Here is an 11,723-nt window from a genome sequence, read left to right on the forward strand (position 1 = left end):
ATATATATATATGTATGTATATAATGGAATACTACTCAGCCATAAAAAAAATGAAATAATGCCATTAGCAGCAACATGGATGGACCTAGAGATTGTCATACTGAGGGAAGTAAGTCAGGCAGAGAAAGACAAACACATGATATTGCTTATACGTGGAATCTACAAAAAGCGTACAAATGAACTTATCTACAAAACAGAAACAGAGTTACAGATGTAGAAAATAAACTTATGGTTACCAGGTTGTCGGGGGGAGGGATAAACTGGGAGACTGGGATTGACATATACACACTACTATATACAGAAGAGATAGCTAATAAGGACCTACTATACAGCACAGGGAACTCTACTCAATACTCTTTAATGGCCTATATGGGAAAAGAATCTAAAAAATAATGCAGGACCTCCCTGGTGGCGCAGAGGTTTAAGAATCCGCCTGCCAATGCAGGGGACATGGGCTCGAGCCCTGGTCTGGGAAGCCCACATGCCCCGGAGCAACTAAGCCCCTGTGCCACAACTACTGAGCCTGCGCTCTAGAGCCCACAAGCCACAACTACTGAGCTCATGCACCGCAACTGCTGAGGCTGCATGCTGCAGCTACTGAAGCCCGCGTGCCTAGAGCCCGTGTTCCACAACATGAGAAGCCACCGTAATGAGAAGCCCGTGCACCGCAACGGAGAGTAGCCCCCACTTGCTGCAACTAGAGAAAGCCTGCGCGCAGCAATGAAGACCCAATGCAGCCAAAAAAAAAAGAAAGAGTGGAATTATATGTACATGTATAACAGATTCACTCTGCTGTACACCTGAAACTAACATACATTGTAAATCAACTACGCTCCAATAAAAATTTTAAAAAGTAAAAATAAAAAATAAAACACAAGCTTAAAAAAAAAAGATGGAGGAAGGCAGAGATTGGAGTGATGCATCTACAAGCCAAGGCAGGCCGAGGACTGCCGGCCACCACCCGAAGCTGGAGGAGGCTGGAAGCATCCTTCCCTAGAGCCTTCATAGGGAGTATGGCCCTGTTGACACCTTGATTTTGGATTTTTTTTTTTTTTTTTTTTTTTTTTTTTTTTTAAAGTTTTTATTTATTTATTTATTTATGGCTGTGTTGGCTCTTCGTTTCTGTGTGAGGGCTTTCTCTAGTTGCGGCAAGTGGGGGCCACTCCTCATCGCGGTGCACGGGCCTCTCACTATCGCGGCCTCTCGTTGCGGAGCACAGGCTCCAGACGCGCAGGCTCAGTATTTGTGGCTCACGGGGCCAGCTGCTCCGCGGCATGTGGGATCTTCCCAGACCAGGGCTCGAACCCCTGTCCCCTGCATTGGCAGGCAGATTCTCAACCACTGCGCCACCAGGGAAGCCCCTGATTTTGGATTTTTAGCCTCCAGAACTGTGAGAGAAAACATTTCTTCTGTTTTAAGCAAGTTCCTGGTACTTTGTTATGGCAGCTCTGGGAAACTCACACGCCCTTCTCAGTGTGAAATCCAAATTTCTCCCCTACCATGCCAAGGTCCTCTCTGCCCCAGTGCTTTTGCACATCCCACCCACTCTGCCTAGAAGGCCACTTCCTGCTTTCTTTGACTGGTGAACTTGCTCAGCCTTTCAGGCTAGGTTAGCGTCCTCCAGGAGGCCCCATCTGAATCTGACATCCACCCCGCTCCTGCATCCTGCCTCAGAAGCCTCCTTTAGCACTGAATCTGTGGTACTGTGTGCTAATTGCTTGTTTCCTGGGCAGACTGTGAGCCCTTGAAGGGGAGGAAGTGCCTCTTCCTCTCTTGCTTTGGTGAGTCATGGGCCTGGACCTGGGAGAAGCAGCCCTCAGCAAGGGTTTTGAAGGAAGGAGCAAGTGAGGGCACATTATGTAAGTGGCGGGGAAAGGCCAAAATCTAGAAACACCTGTCACCCGGATCAGCTGTTATTGCAATAGTTCTGGCTTTAGAGGTGGCTCCTGGATCAAGTTCTACCCTCAGATGCTAGCCTCTGGCTTAATGTTACTCACAGTGTGAAAGAAGGGAATTGGGAATAAACTGTGGGCCTCAGGGCCTTTGAACATGCCTCCTGCTTCCCAACTGGTGCCCCAGGGCTTCGACGGCATTAAGATCGGCTGTGCTGCCTCGGTCTCCCATCCAGGGCTTTCCAGCCTCTGTTTCTGTTTGACGGTGGCCACCTCTGGTGCAGGGTAACAGCAAAAACTCTTTCTGGGCATAAGTAGGCTTTTCCAAGGCTCAGTGCTGGGCCAGCAGCACTGGGGCTTATCACAGGACTCCTGCAGAGCTAAGTCGGGAGAACTTAGAGACGGAACTGCTGAAAGGCATTCAAGAATTATCCATTGGCAACTTTGGTGATTTCAGATACTCAGATAAATCTGCCCCTTTTCCCTCTCTGCAATTTCCAACACCTCTGTCCATTCATCTTGCTCTGGTCTCCCCCAGCACCATCACCTCTTGGTTGGGGAACTAAGATCCCACATGCTCATGGCACAGAATAAAATAAAATAAAATGGTTATTTTTATGTTATGTAAATTTCACCTCCATTTAAAAAAGAAAAAAGCAAGCTTCAGATTAAATCAGAAGGTTTTAAAGAGGCATCCTTTTTTCAGATTGAGACTGAAGACAACTTACATTTTGTGTACACACGCAGCATGGCCAAAAAAAAAAAAAAAGGGGTGGGGCCCTGATCCCCTAGGACTGTGACCTTACAAGAAGAGGGAGAGCCACGAGGAAGCTCCCCCTGCACATGCAAGCACAGAGGAAAGACCACATGAGGATGCAGTGAGAAGGCCAGGAAGAGAGCCCTCACCAGAAGCCAACCCTGCTGGCACCTTGATCTCAAGACATCCAGCCTCTGGAGCTGTGAGAGAATAAATGTCTGCTGTTGAAGCTGCCTGGGGTGTGGTATCCCGCTATGATAGCCCAGCATCGCTGGAGCACAGGAAAGAGAATGGCGGAGTTGAGGAGGGCAGAAGATGCTGAGGCTGCTCAGAGCCTGCCATCACTTCCTGGCCCAAACCCACACCTCCTGCATGAGGGACTGCTGAGCTGGGCAACAGGAAATCACATCTGTGCATGTGTTGGGCTGGGGGAGGGACATTGCCTGGCCTGCCCTGTGCAAGGGCGGGCAGATACAAACAGAGACTTGAGCATAGACAGATAGAGAGACAGACAGCAGACAGACACAGGGAGAGACAGGTGCAGAAGAGAGAGACGGGGGTTGGGGGAGAGAATGATAAAGCAAAGGAAGTAAAATCTTAACAATCAGCAAATCTGGGTAAGAGTTTACAGATATTCCTTATACCATTCTTTTTGTGTGTGTGTGGTATGCGGGCCTCTCACTGTTGTGGCCTCTCCTGCTGTGGAGCGCAGGCTCCGGACGCGCAGGCTCAGCGGCCATGGCTCACGGGCCCAGCTGCTCCACGGCATGTGGGATCTTCCCGGACCAGGGCACAAACCCGTGTCCCCTGCATCGGCAAGCGGACTCTCAACCACTGCGCCACCAGGGAAGCCCTCTTATACCATTCTTATAGTTTTTTTTTCTAAGCTTGGGACTATGTCAGAATAAAAAGTTACAGGGGGAGGGATGAATTGAGAGATTGGGATGGACACATACACACTACTATATATAAAATAGATAAATAATAAGAACCTACTGTGTAGCATAGGGAACTCTATTCAATACTCTGTAATGATCTATATGGGAACAGAATCTAAAAAAGAGTGGAAGGGATTTCCGTGGTGGCACAGTGGTTAAGAATCCTCCTGCCAATGCAGGGGACACGGGTTCCATCCCTGGTCCTGGAAGATCCCACATGCCGCAGAGCAACTAAGCCCATGTGCCACAACTACTGCGCCCGCGTGCTGCAACTATTGAAGCCCATGCGCCTAGAGCCCACGCTCCGCAACAAGAGAAGCCACCGCAACGAGAAGCCCATGCACTGCAATAAAGACCCAATGCAGCCAAAAATAAATAAAAAAGAGTGGGTATATGTATCTGTATAACTGACTCACTTTGCTGTACAGTAGAAACTAACAGAACATTCTAAATCACCTACACTCCAATAAAAAAAAAAAGGAAAAAAAAGAATAAAAAGTTACAAGCAAAACCCACGACCACTTGGTTATAGAAGGCAGAGCAGGCTGAGACACCATTCAGACATCTAACCCTGTACCTGCCTCTCCTTAGCTGTGAGACCCGGGCCAAGCCCTTTCCCACCCTGGTCCTCAGTTTCCCCACCCAACCTTTCTTCAGTCCCTCGATTAGCTTCCACTGGCTTCAGGGCCTTTGCACGTGCTGCTCTCTCTGCTTGGAATGCTTGACCCCTACCCCCAGCCTCTTTCCCCTGTTCATACCTCTTCATCCTTCAGAGCTCAGGGTCAGCGCCTCCCCCAATGTCCCCAACCCAGTCAGACCCCACCTGGCGCTCTCCAGGTGCCAAGAACCCAGCTGCAATTTTTCACTGGTCTGTGAGGTTATAAGGGACCGCCTGTCCCTGTGCCAGACTGTGAATGCCCCACAAGGGCGGCTCTCCTGTTCTCCACATGTCCCCAGCGTCTCACCCAGGGCCTGGCATACAGTCGGTGCATATCACTAGAATGAATGAATGTAGAAGCAAGGCAGGTAGATGGATCGTCTCCAGGCTGCCCTCTCTCAGCTAGGGTCCACAGGTACCTGCAGAAGAGCAGGAGGTGCAGGAAGACGCCGCAAGGCAATGGCAGCAGGAGGGGGCTGTGGGCACAGGGCGAGCACCCGGACACACCCAGGGCAGCTCGAGGATCCCACCCAGGAAGGGATCACTGAGCTCAAAGGAATAGAATTGTGGGTTGTCTGGCATCAGACAGAGGTGCTTATGTTGAGCTGCAGCTGGACGCTGTATAAGGAGCTGTACTCATTTCTCCCAGAACGAGGAGGACAGAGCCTTGACGAAGGCATGTTCCTGACCCCAGGGCTGCACAGCCAGGCCACTATCCTGCAAACACTGAACTACTGAAAAGGGAGAGGAACCCTCTGCAGCTGGGGAAACTCACTTGAAATTCACATTTGCAGCTGCAGTCAGCTCCACTTTGTCTCAACAAGGCTTGGGAGAGGAGGGTCTCTTTTATGGGGGAATGGGAAAAAGGAACCAGAGTGAACAAGGTACAAGCTGATAAGAATGATGCTGAGGGCAGCAAGTCCTGTGGGCAGCCCTCCGCATCTAGACAGCCCGGCTCAGCTGCCTCGCAACTCATACCTCATCGAATTCTCGTGACAACTTCGTGAGCCAGGAATGATTGTCCCTATTTTACAGATAGGAAAACTGAGGCACAAAGATGCTCGAAGAGCTGCCCAAGGTGGGCAAGCGGGCCCACTGGAGAATTGTAATCTGAACCCACGGCTGTCCGGTTCCGCATCTCGTGCCCTCTTGGTTCCGTTGTGTTGCTTGAAATAAAATTAGAGTGAGCAAGGTGAGTCCTGTGCTGTGATCAGAGAATTTTTTTTTATGTCCAGGAAGCGTTGGGGTTTGCCACCCGGGAAGGCAGGGTTGAACCAGAAGGTTCTCAAAGTCCAGACCGAGTGACGCTTTGGTCTCGGACAGGGGCCAGAGTTCACGGGACCACAGGGTAAATTATGCTGACACTGGTTGGAGATGCCTCCAAACCCCGGGTGTTTGGTGCTGGAAGGAACCCACAGAGATCATCCCATCTGTTTCCACATTTTCCATGGGAGGAAACAGATCTCCCATGCCGGGAAGGAGGGACAGCTCCCCAAGGCGGCTCTTGCCCATTCTGGAGCATTCCTAGCCACATCAGGAGCCCCTGACAAAAACAGTCCTTAATTCGCCCAGACTGCCAGGTCCGGGTGTCATGAGACCCCTTTCTACAAATCCAGGCATCAGCACTCCTTGTATTGAGTTAAAGAGAAAGACTTATAAGAGGGAATGTAGAATGAAGAACATTTTAACAGTGAAAGAACAGGAGGTCGGCTCCAATGAAGTTGCCGTCTCTTTTCCGAAATACTTGTCTTCCTGAAGACAACAGTACTGCGCAGACAAGAGATTCTCGGCTATTCTGAGATGGGGCATCTGTCGCTTTATTTTTTATTTTTTAATTTTATTTATTTTTGGTTGCATTGCTGCGCGCAGGCTTTCTCTAGTTGTGGCGAGCGGAGGCTACTCTTCATTGCAGTGCACGGGCTTCTCATTGCGGTGGCTTCTCTTGTTGTGGAGCATGGGCTCTAGGCACATGGGCTTCAGTAGTTGCAGTATGTGGGCTCAGTAGTTGGAGCTCGTGGGTTCTAGAGCACTGGCTTAGTAGTTGTGGCACATGGGTTTAGTTGCTCCACGGCATGTGGGATCTCCTGGACCAGGGATTGAACTTGTGTCCTTGGCATTGGCAGGCGGATTCTTAACCACCGCACCACCAGGGAAGTCCCCATCTATCGCTTTAAGAATCATAAGGATGTGCGTGAAACATCGACACTGAAAATGACTAGACTGGAGAGAGGGCTAAAGATTCTCAAATGAGGGGGTGATGCCCCTGACATCACAGCTTCTCCTGGGACAGGTTGACAGGAAGCTCCAGACCTCCCCCATTAGCCCATTTTGCTTTTGAATGGGCCGGCTGGCCGTACAAAGCATGCACAGATTGGACCATTTGAGTCCAAAGAGTCTACTTTAGACTCAAACCTGCATCCCTTTCATGCCTGTCCATCATCCTTGTTCTGCCCTGGGCACCCTCACCAACTGAGATCCTTTCCAAATTCTCTTTTCCAGGGTGAATATGCCCAGTCCCTTTGACTCTTCCTTCCTAGATGGTTATGCAACTAACTCTTGGGTATCATCTCCTGTGGGTAAACTCCTCACATTAAAGTGGGAGGGAGAGGGAATTCCCTGGCAATCCAGTGGTTAGGACTCTGCACTTTCACTGCCATGGGCACGGGTTCGATCCCCGGTTGGGGAACTAAGATCCTAAGATCCTGCAAGCTGGCCAAAAAAAAAAAAAAAAGTGGGAGGGAGATGAGCAGTTGCATCCAGCCAAAGAATTAAGGGGAGCCTGTGCTGACTATATTTTCTCTTACCCAACGCCTCGCCAGAGGAGAATACAGAGAGACAAGTATCTCAGCAGTGGGCACGCACAGCTTGCTTCCTACAATTTTGAATTCGTACCAATGACCGTCATCCATTCACCCAGTATCCACTGAGCATCATCTGTATGCCTGTGATCAAACCAAAGGCCCCTGCTCTCGTGGGTTCCATGGTGGGGAGCAGACTGTAAACAAGTATGTGAAATACTCAGCATATTCAATCGTATGAAGCCCGGGCGCCTAGAGCCCCTGCTCTGCAACAAGAGAAGCCACGGCAATGAGAAGCCTGCGCACCGCAACGAAGAGCAGACCCCGCTCGCCGCAACAAGAGAAAGCCCGTGCGCAGCAACGAAGACCCAACGCAGCCAAAAATAAATAAGTAAAAAATAAAAAACAACAACAACACAACACATATGTATTTTCTTACGAATCTAGACATAGAAGTAAGTCTGAAATCAGTTTCACCGGCAGGGCTGGTTCCTCCTGGAGGCTCTGGGGGAGACTCTGTTTCCGTGCCTTTTGTTTTGTTTTGTTTTGTTTTGGCTGAGCCGGCTCTTTAGCTGTGGCATGAGGGATCTAGTTCCCTGAACAGGGATCGAACCCGGGCCCCCTGCATTAGGCGCACAGAGTCTTAACCACTGAACCGCCAGAGAAGTCCCTGCCGCAGGGCTTTTAAGGGGTATGACAGGGTCCCTCTGGCTGCTGCAGGTAAAAACACGCTGTTACCTGAATTCATGGGAACCAGGTAAGAATATTGTAACAGCCCATGAGATGGTTTTAGAAGAATGTTTAGAATTCTTACGACACTGTGAGAATGGGAGCTATTTTGGCACTTTGGGCAGGGATGGGCGGGGTAGGGAGGTGGGAAATCAATCTTAAATAATTCAGCAAATATCAATTATGCTCTTGGCCTGGTCAACTGGGGTGTCTCTGCCTCACACCTGGGAGCAGCGTCGGGCCCACTCCTTCCACATCTGACACGCACACCTAGGGAGCTGTACCTGGGCAGATTTTCGTCCTGCCATTCTTCCTTCACGTCCACGTTTTCCATCCGGAGCGTGGCTTCAGTGGTCCCCATGGGAGCTGGGAAGAGGCACCGACTTGAAGCAAGGATGAATCCTGAAGGAGGGCAGTGGATGGAGGTTTTACTGGACAATCATCATAACGACAATTCCCCACTCACACACAGAACTTCAGAGATGGATCTGCAAAGAGCTCTTGTGTCCATTGTCTTATTGAATCATTGCCCAGCCCCATGAGGCTTCTCCATTTCACCAGTGAGAAAACAGAGGCATAGAAAGCTGAACACCCATGTGGGTCTGGAGTTTGAAACCAAAGGAGGGGCTGAGCCTCCAGCTAAAAGCACCCCCCCTTAACACCAACCCACCTCTATCTGCTCCAGCCCACCTGTCCTGCCCCTCCGTCCCCTCCCCTCCCCCAATGAAGAAGCAAGTCCTGACAACCTGACCCTAGGACTGAAAAAGGAAGTGAGGAAAGTGCCTGGGGCTGGAAATCAGGATCATCATTTTTACCAACCACAAAATGCCAGTTTTGTTTTTATCCTAGCGAGGAGCCAGCTGGGGGCAAGGATGGGGTGAAGGCAGCACTCTAGGTGGGGCTTAAGTGCTGGGCTGTCTGGGAGTGTGGTGAGAACTGCCGAGTGGGACTGAATTTGGGTCTACCCTGGGGCATGGCAGACTTCCCCTGTCTCAGTTTCCCTGCCTGTAAATGAAAGAATTGGTCTAGAAAGGATCTCTATGATCCCTTTGGGCATAAGCCCCAGGATCTTATGACTCAACTAATAGTGCAGGTTCTGAGCTTTTAAGCCAGTGGTTCTCAACTGGCGGTGATTCTGCCTTCCCCCACCAGACATTTGGCAATGTTTGGAGGCATTTTGGGTTGTCACAAGTGCGGGGGAGGGGGAGGGGGGGCGGTGTGCTACTGACATCAAGTGGGTGGAGACCAGGGATGCTGCTCAGTGCCTTACAGTGCCCCAGATGGTACCCCATGACCAAGAATGATCTGGCCCCAAATGTCCATAGATCTGAGGTTGAGAAGTTGTCATCCTCACTTGCCAGCACCTAAGGTCCCGCCTCCAGCCCCTCCCCCCTCCCCCCTCACTGCGGCTGCCCCTCTAGAGCTGGTGGGTGGCTCTTAGTTTGGGTGTGTCTTCCAGAGCCCCTCGCTGAACCTAAGCCCCTGTGGATGGAGGGCCTGCATTCGGGATTGGGGCTCAGAGGGAGCCGGAGACAGGTGAGGGCCAGACAGGGGGGGACAGGATGTCTGAAATTCGACCCTCCCCCACTTCAGTGAGAGTTTCTCACTCCATTCTTGTCACTGCCCTGAATGTCGTCATTCATTCACGGAGGAGGGACAGTAAGACGCAGTACGGAAAAGAGAGAGAGAGAGAGATGTCTTCCTGATGCTGTGGAACAACTGCCCAGGAACTTACTGCAAGGGAAAGTTCCCATCAATGGAAATTCATTTCCTTTCTGAAGGGAGTGGTCTTCGCGTCTGTTTTCCTTATCCTGAGCTGGGTGTGACCTCAACCCCCAGAAAGGACCACCCACCTCCACCCCACCCACAGCTGAGACTGGGGCCGCACATGTTGGCCCAACGATCCTCTAAATGAGGGGTGTGGGTGGGTGACCGTAGGGCCCTTGGACGCTCCCGCCCTCTGATCCCGAGTTCACGTTCGAGGACGGCAAATAAGGCAGCGAGGGGGAGCTGAGAAGCATGCCTTCCCGCCGTGGTGCTGAATTATCAGCACATCACATACAAGTTCAGACAGAGGAGGAGAAATCTCTGTCTTCAACCGTTTCCCTTCCTCCCCACCCCATAGGCAAGCTTTTACGTACACATCTATCAAATCCTTTTCCAAATCCGCTCACGGTGTTATAAATAGGAAATGCACAGAGGTGGGACGTGTACATTTCGGTCTCTCAGGAAGCGTCCCAGAGAGGGGCGGAGGGTTTGAGCCGCCTAATCTCTAAGCACGTCCCGGAAATGGTGCAATCCTCTGCCATCCAGGTGGGCATGGGAGGTGAACTGTGGGTGTGTGTGTGTGGGGCGGATGCTTTTCTCCGCGTGGGGTAAAATGGAGCTGGTAGCATCCCAAGAATCACAAGACCCTGGTTCTCTGCTCCCACCCGCCCCATCTGCCAGAAGGGGGTTTGTAGCAGCAGATACCTGCAGACAATCTTCCTCGGCAGGGCGGGGAGAAAGAAAGTGGATTCACCTCCGCGTGAGTCCCGGCTACCTCCGCGGCCTCTCCCGGTTACGCGCAAACAAAGAAGAGCCTTGGGCGGATGCAGCCGGGCATCCCTCGCCTTCAGCGCATCCGAGGAAGATGCACTCTGGCGCGGACTTCGCATCCAAGGAAGGTCACCCAGGGCAATGCGACGGGCGCGGATGGGCGCTTTTGTCCACGGGTGGGGAACAGCTTGCAGTCGGCGGTCGGCTCCCCCTCGCTCGGCTGCGGCTGCGTCCCTGGTCCTCGTGCCTCCGAGGTATTTTTCTTCTTGCCAGCTCGCAGCTGGCGGAGGCTCGGCTTCCTTAAGACAGTTAATTATGCTGCTTTTGTGTTCAGGGTGGGTGGATGGGGGCAGGGCCGACCAAAAAGCACAGCCCCCTGCCAGAATCGGTGCTCTTCATTGGTTGAGAGGGGAGCATTTCCAAGAGCCTCACCAGGGGCAGAAGCGGAAATGATTTCCTGATGGCGCATCACAGATTTAAAAACAAAACAAGGAACAAATAAATAAGTGGCAGCGATGGCCTCATTCCTTAGATTAAGAGGGAGGGAGGAAATCATATCCTCATGGATCCATTTCATGGGTCCCTCAGCCGACCACTTACGATGAGCCATGGGCCGAAGACCGGGCTGGGTGCTGGGGAGACAGAACCTTCTCAGACACATTCGTTCGGGGCCTCCGAGGGAAAGGCGCCCCCCTGCAGGTGTGCGTGCGTCAGCCCCCGCCCTGGAAGACCATAGAATGGTATAGAGTTAAGAGTGCACCCTCTGAAATCAAACCATAAGTGGATCGGGACACTGGCTCAGCCACTAGCTGGGGACTTGGTTGGGTAAGTGATCATACTTCCTGGACCTCAGTTTCCTCATCTGTGAAATGGAAACATTAGGGTACTGGCCTTTCGGCATTTAATGAGGTGATGCAGGGAGGGTGCTTGGCACAGTGCCGCAGCATGAGAAAAGTTCTATGCGTGTTTCTTGCTGTTGCTGTTTTTATTTTTAGACTGGTAGCAGGTTGAATGGTGCCCCCCCCCACACCAAAGATATGTCCATGTCCTAACCCCTGGAACTTGTGAATGTGAACTTATTTGGAAAAAAAGGGTCTTTGCAGATGGAATTAAGTTAAGGATCTCCAGATGAGATCATCCTGGATTTAAGATGTGCCCTAAATCCCATGACAAGTGACTTCATAAGAGAAGAGAAGGGGGGGCACATCATGTGAGATCAGGATGATGCATCGACAAGCCAAGGAATGTGGAGGGTTGCCAGTGACCACCGGAAGGTGGAGAGGCACCAAATGGATTCTCCCTCACAGCCCCCAGAAGAAGCCAACCCTGCCAATACCTTGATTTCAGAGTTCTGGCCTCCAAAACTGTGAGAGAGAGAAAAAAAAAAAAGCTATTGTTTTAGAGCCACCTAGT

General features: G+C 51.2%; 1 protein-coding gene across 1 annotated transcript in view; it reads right to left on the reverse strand.

The window, feature by feature from the left end:
• The window catches only part of ATCAY (ATCAY kinesin light chain interacting caytaxin), a 32,849-nt gene extending 24,716 nt beyond the window's left edge, over positions 1–8,133 (reverse strand). Inside the window, exon 1 of the mRNA XM_060094500.1 lies at positions 8,057–8,133. Coding sequence (XP_059950483.1) covers positions 8,057–8,133 — 77 coding nt within the window. The remainder of the gene's footprint in view (positions 1–8,056) is intronic.
• Positions 8,134–11,723: the final 3,590 nt, after the last annotated feature.

Source organism: Mesoplodon densirostris, chromosome 3 (genome assembly GCF_025265405.1).
Source record: "Mesoplodon densirostris isolate mMesDen1 chromosome 3, mMesDen1 primary haplotype, whole genome shotgun sequence".
Classification (NCBI taxonomy): Eukaryota; Metazoa; Chordata; class Mammalia; order Artiodactyla; family Ziphiidae; genus Mesoplodon; species Mesoplodon densirostris.